Source organism: Poromitra crassiceps (genome assembly GCF_964638095.1).
Source record: "Poromitra crassiceps genome assembly, chromosome: 9".
Taxonomy (NCBI): domain Eukaryota; kingdom Metazoa; phylum Chordata; class Actinopteri; order Beryciformes; family Melamphaidae; genus Poromitra; species Poromitra crassiceps.
The window spans coordinates 24,073,586-24,093,709 of record NC_139630.1 but is presented as its reverse complement, the minus strand read 5'-3'; the positions used below and the strand labels follow the sequence as shown (position 1 = coordinate 24,093,709).

Below are 20,124 nucleotides of genomic sequence, written 5' to 3'. Positions count from 1 at the left end.
TTTCCTTCCTTGCCCACACAAAAATGCGTTTAGTCCAGTATTAAAGTGCTGGGTCCTTGCGCTGGCAGTACTGGGCGATTTTTTAATGCAACATACCGTTAAACATGTATTTTTCACACCAAGGTAAACACAGTTTGACTTTGGAGCTTTGAGGCGGTCAATAAGTGGCGGACTGGACTCTGCTTTTGTAGAGCAGCCAATCAACTTCATAAAATTTAGGGCGGCTGGTCATTTGAGCGAATTGATTGGTTCTTAAATTGGGCTTGTCCCGCCCACGCTGAACGGAAACAGAATGCCTAGGCGCCGCTATCGCTGATCTCCACATCATCTGCACTCTGCTAATCACTGAAATGGATACCGTGTGGAGACGTTAGAGGTCGTCTCAAAGCGCAGCATTGGCTTTCTCCTTCGCCGCGTTGGCTGCAAGATTTCCGCACATAAAGTTCTCTTTGCACTCGAGTGTCTTTCGGGTCGGTTCAAGGGCTCCGGAGCAGGACTAGAAACAAGCGAGTTTCGACAATGGCAGCGCTTCTCGCTAGGTCCATAGTGAACAAGAAGGTAAAGCTAATTCCTGCTCTTGTTTTTTATAAACGTCGTTTTGTTTAGGCACTGTGTGCAGCTAAAGAGAGCTAACCGAACCTAGCTCGTTGCATTCCACATCCACACACACACGTTGCAGGCAGTTCACCCCTCCTCCTCCTCGCTCGCAGGCATTTAATATTGATGCGTGGCTCAAAGTAGTTGCGTAGGTAAGGTTTTATTAGCATCACGTGATCGGTAGTTACGAGTCAATTATGCAAACAGACTGCTCATGTTCCTGGCCTTGGTCTAGAAATGTAGTTTTTCCACGAGTTTTTCCTCAATCACTTAAACACACGATGATCCACCTCGGGTGACTAACGTTATCTACTCGAAACAGTATACCACCACCACCCCACACTCGTTTGCTCACAACACTATTCCCTTGCTTTTACACAAAATGCCAACGTGAAGCACATTGTGTCGACCAATAAGAGACTATCCCAATGGCCAAGGGCCAGCGTGCTGTAATAAACCCAGGTCGGAGTAGTGGTGGTGACACACTACCTCCCCCTGCAGCCTCACACCAGAGAATGGCTGTAGGGGGGAATCGAACCTAGGTACATCTGTGGGGTTTCTTTGAAGTCCAACACGCTAACCAGTCGGCCAAAGGGACAGTCCCACCAATACATACTGGGTATGCGGGCTGTAATCTACTAGACCGTTCTATAGAATCTAGGCACAGTTTTATAGTTGGTCTGGTGCACACCGAATCGCTGTCTTGACAATTCCGATATATTAAAGTTGTGTCAATTAATTAATTGATTTGGTTGCATTAAAATTAGATTACACTTCGGTTAGTTGGTTTTGTGATGATCATCTCTTGATTCCAACTTTTTTATTGGAGTTTATTGGTAGATGGGATTTGTAAACTATGAAATAAACTCATGACTGATGCAAGGTGGACCATAGCTCCTTCGTAACTGTTTGTCAACATATTATTTCATCATCTGCCGTCTAACAGTTCCTTCTCCGTCCATAGACTTCCCTGTGACTCTCGCTCTCAAGCAGTGATCCGCACATATTTACAAGTGTCACAGAAACATTTCAAAGCCACCTACTAGAGCAGAAGGGTTCATTGCTTGTCGACGGAGTGGTTTGAAAGCTTGATGTGGCGCTGTTGAGCACTGTGACGGATAACCTAATAATATCACCAGCACAGACTTTGGGATAAAAAGAGGCATTTATGAGCAGCATCGAGCTTTCAAACCACTCCGTGGAGAAGCAATGAACCCTTCTGCTGTAGTAGGTGGCTTTGAAATGTTTCTCTGACACTTATACGTGCCGACCGGCTCGCGGCCCAGTACCAAATGCGTTGCGGCCCGGTACCGGTCCACGGCCCGGTGGTTGGGGACCACTGGGGTAGATGGCGTCATACCCAGAAGAGTCCGGTGGACCAGAGACTATGGCTGGACTCAGTTTCGCTTCTCTGACTTTATTTCCTGAATGATAGCTCAAGTTATGGCAGAGAACTCCACCACAAAGCTATATTTGTCTCCTTGTCAGAGAAACTGGAGTTTCACTTCACCCGACAATTGGTGCAGTTTTTGGGGGGTTTTAACCCACCACATTTGCCACAACACTATAAAAAAACTTCTCAAATTGTTAGCCCCTTATTCCATAACTTAACTTCACATTTTGTTCCCATGTAGCTACCAGTAGCTACATACAGTATACAGTATGTATTGGTACAGTACTGGTTAAAGAGTACACCCATAACTTTGGAGTAATTACACTGTTGCGGGCTGTAATCTAAAGTTATCAAATAGTACAACCAACAGTCAATAAATTCACAATACAAGCTTGCATTACAAGCGTACATTTTTGTATTTCACTGCAACGGTATGCATTGGAAAAAGGGAATCAATATTTTTGTTGACGTGTGTTTTTGTGGCATAATCTTTGACAGCGAAACTATGCAGTCAGCTACAGCAACAATAACAAAAAAGACAATTTGACAGCATTTTCCAGTTGGCTGCTATTGTGTCAATATGGTATAAAGTTAAGGAACACATTTTCAGGGTCCATTGGGTCATATTGACGCCAGTAGTTAGCAGTTTGTCTGACTTGGTTTAAGCAATGATAGGGTGACTTTAAATTAGGTGACATTGTATTTGTTGACGGATTCATTTATTTGAAACAGGAGGGGTTAGAGCAGGGGTGGTCAAACTACGGCCTGCGGGCCAACTGTGTTTTTAAGTGGCCCGCCATGAATTTTGGATATATTTTTTGGGGAATATCAGGCTATTGTGGCTCAATTGTTGAGTATCTATGGCAGGGGTGGGCAACTATTTTTCATGGGGGGCCACATGAGAACCCCACATTGTTGCCGGGGGCCGAACAAATATTGTCATACCGTAACCCATGGATGGGCAACTTTGATGATAGAGAGGGCCACAAAAAAAAATCCTCGTTACCAGATTTCGCTGAGGGCCGAACGGCGCCAGCGCGAAAAATTTGGGGCATTTGAAGCCAGGTTTAGAGGAATAACTCATTTTTAATTAACAGTTGTGATGACATTATTCATTCTTAACCACCAATATTTGATCCTTTTCTCACTCACTCCTATGTCACCACCTGCTCTCCCTGCAGGGCTTGAAATTAACTTTTTTGACCACCTGCCAAATATGGCTGCTAGATTTTAAAGTTACCAGCCAATTAGAATTTCCACTAGCCGAAATGTTTTTCTTGAAATAAACCAGAATATGAGTGTGTTAATTTAAGCATAAGTATCAGTAAGTGGCCTGGGATTCTCAAAGCCTGTGTTGAGGGTCACACAAGAACAAAAATGCACTCTTGAAGCAAAATAAATCCAAAACCAACGAGTTAAGGATTTAAATGTTTACTTCAATGTAGAACAGTCATTTCTTACACATGAGATTACTTTTAGCCTTTTAGTCATACAGATTATTGAAAGATATTCCATTCCAGACTGAAATGTTATAACAGAAGTGGAGTATTGGCCAGAATGACATGAACATTTGGACACTTATTCACTTCAGCGGGTATCTTGCATGTTGCGTTCAGGTGCATTCTCATTTATTTTATTTTTTTTGCAATTCCATCGCGGGCCGTATTTTGCCCATGTGTGATCTATGGGGTCAAATGACATAGTCATGATCCAATAATAGGCATCCAGGAATTGAGTGCCTTTTTCCAAGCGTTGTCTAGGGGGAGGCCCACACTAACAATGAAACGATAACCGGTTTAACGATAAAACCATGATCAAACTCCCTTACGGTAATTCATTCAAGAACACTCTCGTCATAGATTTCACCATTTATTGCATAAATGGAAATACAGTTATGTTTGGCGTTGAAGGCTCCGCTCTTTACAGAAGATGCTCCTCCTCCCTGAACCGGCCCAGCAGCATCAAGCTACGCCGAGCAGGGAGGGCCGCAAAAATCCCCCCTTGAGGATACAAGATTCCAGATTAATTTAAAGCCATAGTGAGTAACAGAGGGAGCCTAAGCAAGACATGGAAAACATGTTCACATTTTGAGCCATGCAGGCTCTTGAGCTAGAATACATGATTAGCCTTTGAGCCAAGCAGACTGAGCTATGAAGGTGGAGGCTGGGGTGGTGGAGGCAAAGCATTGCCAGCAGCATGTTTGGAGCAGATCAGAGTGAGAGAGGAGGCCGTATTTAAACGGACCGCCTTATTGTGAGAATGGCTGTGATTGGTGAATGAATGATCCAATCAGCGGCTGACAGCTGATACAGCTGGGGCGTAGCGCATGACTTCCGTGTCTCGAATGAACTAATGCGAGGCTTCATCTGTACTGTTTCAAATGTTCATGATCATTCAAACCATATTACCGTGTTACCGTGATTACAGGCAGCACTTTGAAAAACACGGTAAATACTACTCCATTATCAACCAAAGTTTTCGACGAGTTTTCGACGAGTTTTCAATATAATACTTGTCGAAATGATGTCAGTGAATGTGTATGAGTACGTTTTGAACATTTTCAGGACATTTTAACAATACTGTGATAATACTGACAACCGTGATTTGGTCACTATAATAGTGATATGACATTTTCATATCGATTCATCTCTAGCCCACAGTCTCAGACTTTGAAAACCTTTGTGCGACACACAGTCTAAAATGGTTGTGGTGTGTTTGCACTTGCAGTCTTGAGAGACTGTTGACAATGATTCAAAAAACCTGTTAAATCAACTGATAATTGTAATATGAAATTATGAATTGAAGTTCTCTAATGCCTTGGTCTTAATTTTGTTACAGGCCCCTCTCCATCTGGGCCGCATGTGCTACTCCTCGTCAGTGGTAAGAGCTTTCAGTCGTCAGCTTTCATCAACTCATCGGTGGATGAATTGCTTGTTGTTCAGCACAGATTGTTTATATTATAATGGAATTTGTTAAAACGATGCATAATGAAACTGTATTGATGGATAGATTGCATACATGGCCGTAGTGGTGGTGATGTAACCATAGAGGAAGTGAATTGAATAATCATTGTGATTTTGTTTGTTTCTGGAATGCTCCAGCCCACCACCAAGCTGTTCATCGATGGCAAGTTTGTCGAGTCCAACACCTCTGAATGGCTTGACATTCACAATCCTGTAAGTATATACGTGGATGAACAACTGAACCCTAACCCATGCAGCACCCACCTGCAAAAACCAGATATGTGCTGTATGCAAAATAACCAGTGGGACTTTGTATTACTAACTTGGCAGGAAAGAGTCTGGTTTTGATCAGTTTCCTCCTAGTTGAATTGGTCAAGCATGGAAATCAGAACACGCGCGTTAGCCAGTTGAACTGAAAATACATAGTTCATGAATTGATGTCGTCCATAAGCCCCACTGGCATTTTCCCTGTCAAGTGTTTGCCTCCAGCAACGCCGTGATGGATGATTATAGAACACTAAAGCATTCTACTCGGCGCACTCCCCGATCATTTCACATCAACAACGATGTCAAAAGAATAAAAATGGAGTTATTTATATTGATGGACTAACGCATAGCAATAACACTGATTACTTCCCCTGCTCTCACTCGAGTGTAATATATAATCTCTCAAGACAGATTTTTCCATTTGCATGGAAATCTGTCGGCACGGTCGAAGAAAATCCGGATAATAGCGCTCCGAATAATATCCCAAGCGTCGGTGAAATTAGCATAAAGGGGCGCGGCCGGGCAAGTTGAGTTACGCTTCCGCCTATTCAGATATTGAAATGAACTTGCCCTCAGAGGTTTAAAAATAGATACTATATATTATATACATACTGTATGTATATATATATATTTATATTTTGAGGATTCCCAGATTGAGTGTAATGTAACCTGACTGGGTTGTCCCGGGCTGTCTCCTGTTCCTCAGGCCACTAATGAGGTGGTGGGACGCGTTCCCAAAGCCACCCAGGGAGAGATGCTGGCAGCAGTGGACTCCTGCTCCAGGGCCTTCCCCTCCTGGGCCGACACCTCCATCCTCAGCAGGCAACAGGTCTTCCTTCGCTACCAGCAGCTCATCAAGGATAACATTGTAAGGAAACCTCTCTCTCTCTCTCTCTCTCTCTCGCTCTCTCTCTCTCTCTCTCTCTCGCTCTCGCTCTCGCTCTCGCTCTCTCTCTCTCGCTCTCTCGCTCTCTCTCTCTCTCTCTCGCTCTGATGTCTCTCTTTCTCGAAGTCTCTCTCTCACTCTCTCTCCCTCTCTCTCGCTCTAATGTCTCTCTCTCGATGTCTCTCTCTCTCCCTCTCTCTCGCTCTGATGTCTCTCTCTCGATGTCTCTCTCTCTCTCGATGTCTCTCTCTCGATGTCTCTCTCTCGATGTCTCTCTTGCTCTGATCTCTCCCTCTCCCTCTCTCTCCCTCTGATTCTCTCTCAATCTCTCTCTCCCTTTCTCTCGCTCTGATGTCTCTCTCTCTCGCTCTGATGTCTCTCTCTCTCTCTCTCTCTTGCTCTGATGTCTCTCTCTCTTGCTCAGAAGGTTCTCCCCCTTGTCATTTCAGAAAGAGCTGGCTAAGTTGATCACACTGGAGCAGGGCAAGACGCTTGCCGATGCCGAGGGAGATGTATTCAGAGGACTGCGTAAGTAAGACCTAGCCCTGGCTCCCAGCTATGCTGTTGGATTACAATGGCTCCGTTGAGTGAATGCATGTTGGAAATCAAATTCCCTTTTATTAAAACAGTTTGTTTTCCGTTAAGGTCCTTATCTCCCGACCGACGAGTCTGTGCGTTTGTCTCTCCTTTATGCCAAAGCGTGGTGAAAGTTATCGTCCTAAGTGGCTCGAGGGGTAGCCATTATTTTTTCATAGACACCTCGCAGCCGTACATATGATTTTCAAGAAGGCTTCAAATGCCCAGTTTAACAAAGCAAGGATGGTAGAAACCATAGATGTAAGTAACATTACAATTTGACCATTTTGGCATTTCACTGTTCCTGGATGTTGGGCCTTTTCTTTGTAAAGCTCTGCTTTCTTTACAAGCTATTCAAACATTATTATTCAGTTCAGTGAGGCGCGCATGTTGACATCAGCAGATTTGTATCAGCGACAGAGATGTTGACAAAATAATACGCATATTTTGCTGGCTACAAGACCGAGCTGCCAAAGTATTTTTATACTCCCCAGTGTAGTGCCCAGTTTTGGGATGCCCAAATCATATTTGGGTTACTAACTTTAACTTATCAGCTGAAGGCCAGGCTGTGTTGGCAGGTATGGGTTGCCAGCATTGCAGAGATTTACTACAGTGCTGGCAAGGGGAACAACTTGATTTCACAAGACCAAAAAAAAAACAAGTCTCTCAGAGAAATAAGATAAACCGCTCAGGTTTTTTTAAATCTTTGGCCTCCCAGAGAATTTCTTTTGGCCAAGGTACAAATACACTTTAAGGTGTACATTAAATCACGTCTAATGAAACAGACACACCATCTATTTCTTTAGAGTGTAGCTCATCTCTCATATGCTGCACCTAACCAGGGGCCCAAATGTATTCACTATGCGTACCCACCAAAAGTGTACTGCACCACTTTCCACACAGGTTTCCCAATGTAGAAAAATCCACACAAACCTCTCACACCATGCGTACTGTACACACACGTCTTGTCAGGCCATGTTTAGACGACAACAGTCTCTGTGTATAGCGGCAAACTGTCGTTGCGTTCTCACCTTTGATTTTGCGTTTATATACACGGTGTTTGTGATAACGATCTGTGTGCAGACTGAAGCCGCAAGAAACTCAGAGCAGCGTCAAGAGAGCCAGAATAACATGGAAACTTCTGGTTAAAACCTTCACAATAATGACAATTAAATAAACTAATAGCCTTATTGATGCATGTTGCAACCTTTTTTGTGCGTCTGATCCGAAACACATAGAACACAAGACAATTAAAAGTCAATTTTAACCCGTAGTGAGTCGACAGTTTTGTTTTTTTATTTGCCCAGTTATAAATTACTGCTTTTATTTTGAAGGTAAAAACGCATAGCTTCCTCTATTCTGTCTATTTCTACCGGGCTTGATTTAGCTTTGTAGGATTCAACTTTAAATGAATTTTCCACACGATAGTGACACAGAAGTCACGAATGGCAATAAACTGCTCCAGATTGGTCCTGTCTTCCTTGGACCTTGTCTTCAATCATTTTAATGCGGGAGTGATTAATTAATATGCGCAATGTTAAGTAGCGGGCATATTATGTGTTTTTAGCAAATGGTTAAAAAAAACACGATTTCAGACGGACAAGCCCGTCTTTATTGTCACACGACTACACATCAACACATGCACGGAGGGCCACAACACACACATGCCGACGGTGGCCGGCGAAATCCGTCCTCTGCATTTAACCCATCCTGGCTTTGTCCTTTCCTCCGGGGGGCAGGCCAGGAGCAGTGGTCACCCTCTCGTACAGCGCCCGGGGACCGACTTCGGATGTTGTCGTCACTGGTCGGATGACGATGACGATCTGATCTTCTGCATGTTTTTAATGGGGGGGGTTATATACGGAGGAACCCCCCTGGGGGAGCACGGGGAGAACATGCAAACTCCACACAGACAGAAAGGCCCTTACGACGAGATACCCCACCTGGGCAGTGGGCACTGAAGATATGGGGGGGAACACAACCACAGCGCTCACAGTGTCCCAGGCGAGAATCGAACTCAGGACCTTCTGACTGCGAGGCGACAGCTAAGGCGACCCCCTCGGCGCAGTTAGCGCCGTCGATTTCGCTCGAGCATAATTTGCGCTTAAGTCCTTAATTGAAAAGATCATGCTGTTCCTACCTGGTAGTGCAATGGCCTATGTCAAGCGTGTGACTTAATTAGGCCGTTTTATTTTTGCCTAAGTCAAGACAATGTGACTTAGGCACAAATAAAACGGTCTAAAATGCATAAAATGCAACTGTAAGTCAGGTCTAAGTCAGTTTTTCTTTGCCTAAGTCACAATGGCATGTTCGTAAATTGGCCTAAGTCATTTAATCAGTCATCTAGTGAGGTTTCCATACCAAATTTCAAGCTGAGAGAGAGGCTGCAATAGCCGCATTACCTGATCAGCCAGTCAAGCCCAAGCGCGACGTCAGTCATGACGTCAGTCATCGTCAGTTCATCCTAGTATATATAGCGAGGGTTCTACGTCACCCCCCACTCTGGCAGATCATAGCAGCAGCTGGCATCACGGCTGTTCATTCCCCCTGAAACCATCCTCTGAAGCTGTTATTTCACCCACCCGCCTCCCCAGTCCACCAGCAACGAGTCTTGACTCCTGAAGAATCCCCCACAGGGGGGGGGGGGGGATTCTCTATCCTAGCCCATATAGATGCCACCCTCTCGCCTAAAGAGGAGCGTCACCTTACAATGGGGTCATACGCCAAAGTACTTGCCATGCATGCCACTTGCTAAATAAAGTCTCTTACTTACCGACCGGTCTCTCATGATTGAAATCGTTTTATGTTACATAATTGACAGACAGTGTTATTTGTATGTCAATAGTCATCTATTGTCATAAAAAAATTTGTGGAATGATTAATGAATCATATATTCTGTATTTGGTTAAGTTTTTTATGTTTTCTGAAAAACTTGAAAAAGGGACTTAGGCCATTATTTTAAGAGGGTGCCGACCTCTATTGCTGATGCGACGAAAGTGGCGTTGAAGTCTTGAAAAAGTCTTGAAAAAGTCTTAAAAAAGGTCTTAACACATTCACTGCCAACAGTTTTTTTTTACTGTAGGTAGCTTCTGCCAAGGTTTTTTTTGAGGATTCTGGCTCATCTTTCAAGAGCCGAGGATTATTTTCTGCTAGGAATTTGGGAACACAAAATATCTCAAAACAACTAATAGAATGTGTGCTTTCTCTGTCTAAAAGAGTTAGTTTGTAGAGTTAGTAGTTATGTATGCATTAGCAGTTGAATACAGCATGGTTTCAGCGTCTGAAAAGGAAAGTTGAGATAAATGCCTCTTTGTGAAATTCGATAGAACAGTCACTTTAACCATTTATTTTTGGCATCAGTAACACATCAGACATCTAAACAATAGTTCTGAACAGTAATTTCCTCCATAACACCACCCCCACCCCCCCTCTCCTTCAAACTCCTCCCTCCGTGTGTGTTCTCCTCCTCCCTCCGTGGCTCTGCAGCGGGCGTGTCACAAGCGAGTTTCTGCTGTCTGTGCTGCCTGGCTGCTGGCGGCCGCTCTTTGGGCGAGTCTGGATGGGGCTCGTTCGTTTTCGGTTGTGAGCTCAGCTGGAATGAAGCTGCGTGCGATTCTGGGCTTTCTGCTGGTGTTTCAAAGTGTGTTGCACCCATAATCTATTATGCAAATTTGCAATCCCCCACCGCCAGCTCCCAGCGCGAAAGCGAAAGCGTTTTCGCCAATCCATTTTCATGAGAATGGCTTCCTCACGCTGCTGTCTTTGCTTGGCTTTCTCTCGTCTGGAGAGCACTGTCGCCACTTAGTGGGTCGGTAAAATAGGTTAAACACATTCAATAGCTCCCATATTTTTATAGGAGATGTAAAAGGGTTTGATCCACGTCCCACGTCAATTTTTTTTTTTTTTTTTTGACGAGATAACTCGTCGACGGCAGTCAACCGTTGGATTTCTTTTGACGAGATATCTCGTCGACGGCAGTGAACGTGTTAAAAGGTATTAAATTTAACTTCAGGATTCCTGCATCTACCCTGTATAAGTCTGATGAAAAGACTGTGTACGTATATTTCCTGTTTCGGACATACACAAATTTCTACACCTAAAAATACACAGAGTTTGATACATTTGGCCGCTGGAGTTGTATTGACCTCACCCTCTCTCCTCCTCCTCTTGGCCCCCTAGAGGTGGTGGAGCACGCCTGCAGCATCACCTCCCTCATGCTGGGGGAGACCTTGCCCTCCATCACAAAGGACATGGACACCTACACCTACCGGCTGCCCATCGGCGTGTGCGCCGGCATCGCTCCGTTCAACTTCCCGGCCATGATCCCCCTGTGGATGTTCCCCATCGGCATGGTGTGTGGAAACACCTACCTGATGAAGCCCTCTGAGCGGGTCCCAGGCTGCACCATGCTGCTGGCCAAGCTGCTGCAGGACTCTGGAGCTCCGGACGGCACACTCAACATCATCCACGGCCAGCACGCAGGTGTGTGTGTGTGTGTGTGTGTGTGTGTGTGTGTGTGTGTGTGTGCGCGCGTGTGTGTGTGCGCGTGCGTGTGTGTGTTTGGGCCCGCGGCACGCCTGGCCCAAGGTCTGTGGCCGGGGGAAATACAGGCGGCGCACCGAGCGGCTGTGTGTGTGTGTGTGTACGTGTGTACGTGTGCGCACGTGCGTGCATTAAATATGAAAAGTGCTAGCTAGAAGAAACGTTTGTTTTTAAATTGTCTGTTCAGAAGCAGACAAATAACAAATAAGGTGTCTTGTGTGTGCGTTTGTGTGTGTGTTAATGCGTGTGTGTATGAGAAGCAAAAAGCAAGGTCCAGACATCATTTAAACCACTAATGGCCTGCCCGTTGGCAATATGTAGATGGTGGTTGTAGGTTTGCATAATGTGGAGCATCTATGTCTCTTTAAGTAATTCACCAAGACGCTGTAGGCAAGAGAGACCCAGTGGGATCTCTGTGTCAGACAGCGGCCCCACTGCAGCGACGAAGAAAGAGCACTGGATTCACAGTATCTGTATTGTGTCTCTCATGTAGCGGTGAACTTCATCTGTGATCATCCTGCTATCAGAGCCATCAGCTTTGTGGGCTCCAACCAGGCGGGAGAGTACATCTACGAGCAGGGCTCCAAGAACGGCAAGAGAGTGCAGTCTAACATGGTACCTCCAGAACACGCGCCACCCACCACCCACTGCATCTGAACATCCTTCGGGCAAAATGGCCACTTTTGTGTTTGTGATTGTCAATCTCTCCGAGTAGAAACGGTTATTATTTTCCATGACACATTTACACACGGCGCCCGGTGTTACGGACAAAAAAACAATTGCTTTTGCCGTTTCACCAAGACGAAAGCTTAGTTCCCGGCTGCAAATCCCCCGAGGTTTGTTCAAATTGCGATTGGCCGCCTTCTACATCTGTTTGATGTCCTACAACGAATTGCGGAGAAAAATCCTACCGAGCCGCGTCCTACTTTTTTTTTTTTTTTTTTTGCATTTTAGGGTGCCAAGAACCACGGGGTGGTGATGCCCGACGCCAACAAAGAGAACACACTCAACCAGCTGGTGGGCGCCGCCTTCGGGGCGGCCGGGCAGCGTTGCATGGCTCTCTCGACTGCCATTCTCGTGGGCGAGGCTCGCGATTGGCTCCCAGAGCTGGTGGAGCGCTCGAAGGTGCTGCGCGTCAACGCAGGTAATTTCAACAGTGCCTCTCTTTGTTCAAATGAATAGAGCTCGTTCTCATGGATTTGATACATATTACTGGGGTGTGTATGACAACTGTCCTGTTTGAGGGGAAATTATATCATAATTGTGTGTGTGCGTGTGCGTGTGCGTGTGTTTTGCACGTGTGTGTGTGTGTGTGTGTGTGTGTTTTGCATGTGTGTGTGGTGTGTGCCCCCTGAAGGTGATCAGCCTGGAGCAGACGTGGGCCCCCTGATCTCTCCTGAAGCCAAGCTCAGGGTGAACTCTCTGATCCAGAGCGGGGTGGATGAGGGAGCCACGCTGCTGCTGGATGGCAGAAATGTCAAAGTGAAAGGATTCGAGAATGGCAACTTTGTTGGACCCACCATCATAGGCAACGTTACGGTGAGGGTGGCAACTGCATTTGGGTTTGCTTGTGAGCTGCAACGATTAATCGATTAGTCGATCGTCAGAAAAGCTATCGATAACTATTTTGATCATCGATTAATCGTTTTGAGTCATTTTTTAAGAAAAAAAGTCAAAATTCTCTGATTCAAGCTTCTTAAATGTGAATATTTCCTGGTTTCTTTACTCCTCTATGACCGTAAACTAAATATATTTGGGTTGTGGACAAAACAAGACATTAGAGGACAATCATCTTGGGCTTTGGGAAACACCGATTGACATTTTTTCACCATTTTCTGACATTTTATAGACCAAACAACTAATCGATTAATCGAGAAAATAATCGACAGATTAATCTATAATGAAAATAATCGTTGGTCGCAGCCCTAGTTAGCTTTTGAGTCGCCATGAAGCGGTAGGTAGGGTCGGGGGAGACTCACTGTGCTGTCCTCCCCCAGTCGAACATGACGTGCTACAAGGAGGAGATCTTCGGCCCGGTGCTCGTCGTCATGGAGGCCGAGGATCTCGACGGAGCCATCGATCTGATCAACAAGAACCCCTACGGCAACGGCACCGCCATCTTCACCTGCAACGGAGCCACCGCACGCAAATTCACTAATGACGTGGACGTCGGCCAGGTGAGAGATGCTCCTCCCCCCCGAAACTATGTAACAGACAACGTAGGTTAGAAGGTGGGGGTGGTGTCAGTTTGAGAATGAGGAACACCTGTTATGTATGGCTTCAGTGGACTGTTATTCGACCAAGTGCTTCTAAAGCGCCGCTTTATCCTGGAGTGCACTTACTGTATAGATTTATTTGTAGCAAAGTACAACAATGCATTTACTTTCTTAGGAGACTAAGGTCATTTGGAGCAAACAAACAGAGCTTCACTCGTTCGACTGCTACAGTACGTATCTGCTCAACGATTGCGGGTCAAACACTCGAGTCAAGTTTTCAAGCTGCGTACAGTATACTAAAAGAACGCTGTCTCCGGCAGCAGTACGTCCAACCCCTCTCATATTTTGTTTAAAGAATATCAGCTTTTGCCATCGTAAAGATTTCACATCCCACAGGCTCGACTGAACAGACTGCGGAACTCTTTTTGTTCCTCCAGTCAAACTGCTAGATCAGAGTTTGGCTTCTAGGCCGCAGTGTTACTGTGTGGATCAAGCACTGCCTGTAGAATGCTGAGCCAATCAATTCATTGATTCACCGCAGCCACATATTCACCCCATCATATCTGATGTTGTAGTATTTGTTCCGTCTTGGAAGGCAGGACACATTTCAGAAGAATATTCTGATAATAAAGTGAAATCAAGCGAGTCAGATAGAGACACTGCATGAAATAGGCCACGCCCATCACGGGGGAAAGCGATCCATTCACTTCCATACACCAGCGTCATTTTCCTTGAATTAAACGTAGCTAAAAGCTGTTGTGTGGTGGGGCTGCGCAGACAACAAATGCAAAAAAATCAGCAATTAACGTTTTTTTGTACTCCCGAGGAAAACAAGGAAGCCATTGAGAATTGGCGAGAAGAACAATTTGGATCTAGCTGTCGAGGAAGTCAGTTGGAGTGTTCGTCTTTCGTATATATGATCTTTGTGTGCAACACGTGACATAGGAGAACGCCAGGATTGGGGGGGGAGTTTTTGTTTCCCCCCATTTCGGGCGTGGTTTCTGAAGGATGGCGCGCCCCCCAGTGTCTCTATGATCCTGTGAGCATCAGAGCTGTCATCTTTCCTAACCGGAGGTCAGCTGATACCTTGGCTTCCTGTTGCCGGGCAGATCAGAGAGGCCTTTACCCTTCTGTCCCCTTCCTGCTCTCTCCATGTCTCTCTCTCTAGTATCCACGCCATCATTCTTTGTTACTCCTCTCATTCATTCTGTGCTGCTGACTATCTTGACTAGGGGGTGTAACAATTATCCAATTGCAATCCGGGGAACCGGACCAGATATACAAGATATGGCTGTACCTAATTAAACAGGCCAGATTGAGGCCATCTTATGGGCAGAAAAACACAATTCGACAGTTCTAAATTTCTTATCTGCGTTTCTTTTCTTTACGCATCTCTCTTCCCCCTCCAGCCGTGTCACACTCGGCTGTGACTACCCCCCCCCCCCCCCCCCCCCCGCTTTGTGACTGTGACAGTTGTGAATGTGACAGCTGTGAATGTCATGTGACTGCAGTTCTTTCTGCTGACTTTACGCCACATGACTATGGGGCAGCGTAAGGGACAAATTTAAGACTACGGAGAAGCCGTCAGAGGCTATATCTTTGCCCAAGCCAGCTATGGATCTGGCCAATGATATGCCGGCACCGGCAACTGAGAGACCGTCGGTGAGAAATGAGAAGCCGACTATTCATTTGTCTTACCAAGCAATCCACTGGATCGGCTATTGGATCGGCTGGTCATTAGCTTGGAGAGGCTAGCTACTAGCTTGGAGAGGCTAGCAACCCATTGGATCGGCTAGTCATTAGCATTTCTAAACCCACATAGGATAAGCAATAACCACGCCCTGTGGCGCCGGGATTGGCCAGGAGCATTGAAGCTTGGGACTAAAGCACCTGGGGTTTTTCATCTTTTAAAATAAAGATGTTTAAAAAACTATTGCTTGTTACATTTTCAGTGCTGTACCTTTTCTCTGGGTAAGAATTGAGCTTGAAATTAACGATATGATACATTATATTATATGAGCTATGAACGTGAACACAACACTGTTTATATTATTGCATGTTTTTGTAGATTGTGTACACATTGTGTAGATTACAATTATTATGCTTATTATTATTACTATGCTAAGGAAGGTAGGTGACCATAATTCATTTCAATGTCCGCTCTCGAAATCGCTGTCCGTTCTCAAGAGCTATTCAATTGGTTCATGAAATCGCTGGGCTGCGTGCCCTCCAGTGTTGCTCCTGGCCAATCCGGGCGCCACAGGGCGTGGTTATTGCTTATCCTATGTGGGATTAGAAATGCTAATGACCAGCCGATCCAATGGGTTGCTAGCCTCTCCAAGCTAGTAGCTAGCCTCTCCAAGCTAATGACCAGCCGATCCAATAGCCGATCCAGTGGATTGCTTGGTAAGACAAATGAATAGTCGGCTTCTCTTTTCTCACCGACGGTCTCTCAGTTGCCGGTGCCGGCATATCATTGGCCAGATCCATAGCTGGCTTTGGCAAAGATATAGCCTCCGACGGCTTCTCAGTAGTCTTAAATTTGTCCCTTACGCTGCCCCATACATGACGTGGGGAATAGTCACATGACGTGGGGAATAGTCACATGACGTGGGGAATAGTCACATGACGTGGGGAACAGTCATCGGAATGACTTGATGGCTAAACGCAGTCACTTATCATTAGGCCACTTCTTCTCTCAGACAAGGACATTTCACATTACCGTAAATTCCGGACTATAAGCCGCGGCTTTTTCCCCGTTTTTTGGGCTTTTTTGGCCCCTGCGGCTTATATAACGGTGCGGCTTATCTATGGATTTTTTCAGAGAAAAAAAAAAAAAAAAAAATGAATTATCTCTTCTTTAGCACTCTTTCTAACTATAAATCCACTTCTGTTTTAATTTCCTCTCTTGCCCTCTTTTCACCACACCGCGGACACTGTGTGCACTGTAAAAAAAAACACAGGTGGTGTTGTGTTATGTTGTTTTGTTGAAATGTTAATAAATGGGAGCTTCCTCAAACAGCCATCTCTTTCCCGACAATCCCCTCTGTGCACGAACCCTTACATATGGTAATTAAACATTAAAACACAATTTAAAAAAAAACAAAAAAAAAACATTAAAACACCCGCGGCTTATAGTCCGGTGCGGCTTATATATGTAACAAACAGTCAATTTTGCTGCTGCGGCTTATAGTCCGGTGCGGCTTATAGTGCGGAATTTACGGTAGTCATAGTTTTGTGCCTCGAGCTCTCGTGTAGCGTTACTTACCAGCGCTGAAAGTGTGACCGTTTGACCATGCAGCCACCAGGGCCTACTGTATGAGCAAATTGTTTTTTTTGGGGGGGGGGGGGGCTATCGCTGTAATTGATTGAATGTGCTTATTGCACATTTTGTATCCATTTTTCGCTCACCTGGTAGAGCGCGTACCACAAAGGCTTAGTCCTCCGTTCGGCCGACCCGGGTTCGAATCTGACCTGTGGTCCTTTGCAGCATGTCAGACCCTCTCTCTCTCTCTCTCTCTCTCCCTCTCTCTCTCTCTCCCTACCTTTACTGTCTGCCTGCTGTCCTATCAAATAAAGGGAAACAAAACTAACAAAAAAAATTAAAAAAAGGGAAAATCCTTAGTCTGATTTTTGTCTTCGTCTCACAATTTGAATACTATACAATAATTTGAAGCCCAAAAATGGTATTTGAGGACAGCCCTAATAATAACTTGTTGATATTACGGTGACTCATCATGTATGTGTTTTAATTTAAATTTGATCATTATTATTTTTTTTGTACAGATTGGCGTGAACGTGCCCATCCCCGTCCCCCTGCCCATGTTCTCCTTCACGGGCTCCAGAGGCTCGTTCAGAGGAGACACCAACTTCTATGGCAAGCAGGTAAGTAAGAGACAGGATGCATCATCGTGAAGTGTGACGGCAGCATTGAATACTACGCATCAAAAACAAAAAACGCCTTTCACAATACAGAGCCACTCCCCCTGTAGAGATGTTCTGTCACAGCAGTTTGTCTCTCTCCATCACCAGGGCATCCAATTCTACACTCAGATCAAGACGGTGACATCACAGTGGAAGGCCGAGGACGCCACGCTGACGAGCCCAGCTGTTACCATGCCAACCATGGGACGCTAAATTGACACAGGAGTGCGCCTAGAATAGATGTGTGATTACATCCAGCGCCGCCTTCAGTGGCTACTGATGCCTTAATATTTAAGAAGGGAGCCTGAGGAGGGGGTTTATCGCTTAACGGTTGCACGAGTCTGTTACTTTTTTTAGAAATGTTCCTACTGGATTATTAATCGGTGCTTCTTCTACTTCGTACGACCTGGACGCTATTGTTGCACAAACAAGTTCTCCATCAAATATACACTCATCGAGCACTTTATTATTAGGAACACCTGTAGACCTGCGTATTCTTCGTGCGATTATCCAGCGCAATGCATGCGATCGTGCAGATGCTGTAGGTCTGCAGCATCAGTTAACGTTCACATCAAACATCAGAATGGGGTGATGGTGACTTTGACCGTGGCATGGTTGTTGGTGTCAGACGGGTTGCTTTTGTGTATTTCTGAAACTGCTGATCTCCTGGGATTTCCATGCACAACAGTCTTTACACAGAACAGGTGCGGGGGGGGAATATATATAAAATCCAGTGAGTGACAGTTCTGCGGACGGAAACGCCTCGTTGATGGACAGGTCAGGGGAGAATGGCCAAGACTGGTTTGACCTGACACAGAAAGGCATCAGTAACACCGATAATCCTGCTGCTGTGGTGAGCAGAAAAGCACCTCGAAATTGCACAACACGTCAAACCCTCGAGGCGGATGTCACTTTGGTCGCCCATTATTGACGTTAAGGTGTTCCTAATACAGTGCTTGTGAGTGTAAGCCACGTACTGCCTCTTCTCACAAGAAGGGGGAGATAAACCGGATTGATGCAATGAACGATGCTGTCACAGTCTCCAATGGGGCTTGTATTTTATAAGATGTTCCCAATATGTTCATTTTATGTACCGACTGGAAAGACCATGGTCTATAGTCAGTTGTTTCTTTGATCGGCTGGTTTGTGTCAAAACCTAAAAGGAGGCAAGCAAAGGATGTAGGATTCTGCCTCCGAGAAATCAAAAGTTCTTCCATCAGTTTCTGCTGTTTTGTTGCATTGCCCTGTGTATCCCCGTGGTGTAAGATATTTGAAAAGGAGATAAATTGAAGTACAAATGTTACGTGGTTCAGCATCATTTTATAACACTCCCGTGACATTGTAATTGTGGTTCCAGCTGTTGTAGTCAAAACTGTTTGTCCTGTGATGTCCAGTGTCGGGTTTAGAGTGTGTTTAGTGTGTGTTTGAATTTGATAGGTTCAGTTTGTTCTGTACTAGTATGACAGTGATGCTTGCTTTTTCTGGCCACGTACTGTATGGTAAATATTAAAGAAGTTGTATTGCACTGTTACATGTGATAAAACCTGACACTTGAATTGATACTATTTTTGAATCATTATGTTGAAATTCTTTGTAAGAAATTGTAGCTGCACCATAGTTATTTGTTTATAGACATTTGGATTCAAAATATCTAAGAAACCTTTGTCTCCTTGACTGTTACCTAAATTATTTTACAGTCTTGAAGTTACCAAATAAGATGTGGCTCTAAGAAACCGATTGCAGAAGATGCAGCACTGAGTTTTTTTTTGTATCTGCAGTTGATTGCTTGAGTAAACTCATCACACAAGTTGTAACATTTGTCGTAAAGCAGCTGTATTATTCAGATTTGTTATGAAACAGTTGGCTCACTGGTTTAGATATACTAGAAAGCGCTCGACTCCTAGGCTCGGCCGTGCAGCGGGCGAGCTGCATATGCGTGGCATCGCATTGCACAATTGCCCAACTTCGCATCACTGATGACATCACAATCGCTCGAGTGACCATCACTGGTCTGATCGCATCATGGAGTGCTCGAGTGACGCTGCCGGCAATTGCTCTTATGACATCACTGATGGTGATGTCATAAGATGATTTTGGTCTATAATGATGGGACAAAATTGAGACACAAACAGCCCACTTGCACCGCTATATATATGATGATGATGATACTGTATCATAGTTTACCCACCACTGTACTACACAGACATTTGAAATGATGGAAGCATAATGCATTCACCTCAGAAAAAATAAAGAAAAAAATTGCCCTGTTCTTCCTGATGGAATAAAAGTTTTCGTGGAAAATTAATACATCTGCTAACAGCAGACTTCTCTCATGAAAACAAATCTCAAAATTCGGGGATAATTGTCCCCCCCGTGAATGCCTCATGCTTAGTTATGAACTTGTGGTTCAGCACACAGCATATCATTTTGCTACTGAAAGGATCGCTCTGTTTTGACTGCCTGTAGAATTAAAACATTAGAAATATGCTCCTGCTGGCAGAAAATTAATTACTGGTGGATTCCCATTGAGCCCATCGAGCATGCTAGTCTTGTGGGCGGTCTGTGTTTACGTCTACTCAGCACGTTTGTCATTTTGACGTGAAAACAACTTCTGTTGGTGTTTAATCATAACATTGGTGACGTCACGGTAACAGCTGTGCGAGAAGAGTAGCTAGTCAGACGTCATGGTGAGCACGCATTCAGATAACTCTTCTTCAAACGAGGTTTTGTACTGTATTTTATAGTTAGGCACAGTCTTTG

General features: G+C 44.9%; 2 protein-coding genes across 2 annotated transcripts in view; both read left to right on the top strand.

Annotated features, from left to right (window-relative positions):
* The first annotated feature begins 437 nt into the window (after positions 1-437).
* Positions 438-19,197, top strand: LOC310782434 (methylmalonate-semialdehyde/malonate-semialdehyde dehydrogenase [acylating], mitochondrial-like). Its single transcript, XM_083643096.1, has 12 exons — positions 438-558; positions 4,829-4,870; positions 5,092-5,166; positions 5,927-6,088; positions 6,556-6,634; positions 10,862-11,164; positions 11,718-11,839; positions 12,179-12,368; positions 12,582-12,763; positions 13,222-13,401; positions 17,227-17,325; positions 17,473-19,197. The coding sequence occupies exons 1-12, from the start codon at positions 520-522 to the stop codon at positions 17,575-17,577; spliced, it is 1,578 nt and encodes a 525-aa protein (XP_083499222.1). The 5' UTR covers positions 438-519; the 3' UTR covers positions 17,578-19,197.
* Positions 19,198-20,023: 826 nt separating this feature from the next.
* LOC310782854 (ectonucleoside triphosphate diphosphohydrolase 5-like) overlaps positions 20,024-20,124 on the top strand; it is a 25,313-nt gene continuing 25,212 nt past the window's right edge. Inside the window, exon 1 of the mRNA XM_083643630.1 lies at positions 20,024-20,051. The gene's annotated coding sequence lies outside the window, so the exon portion shown is untranslated. The remainder of the gene's footprint in view (positions 20,052-20,124) is intronic.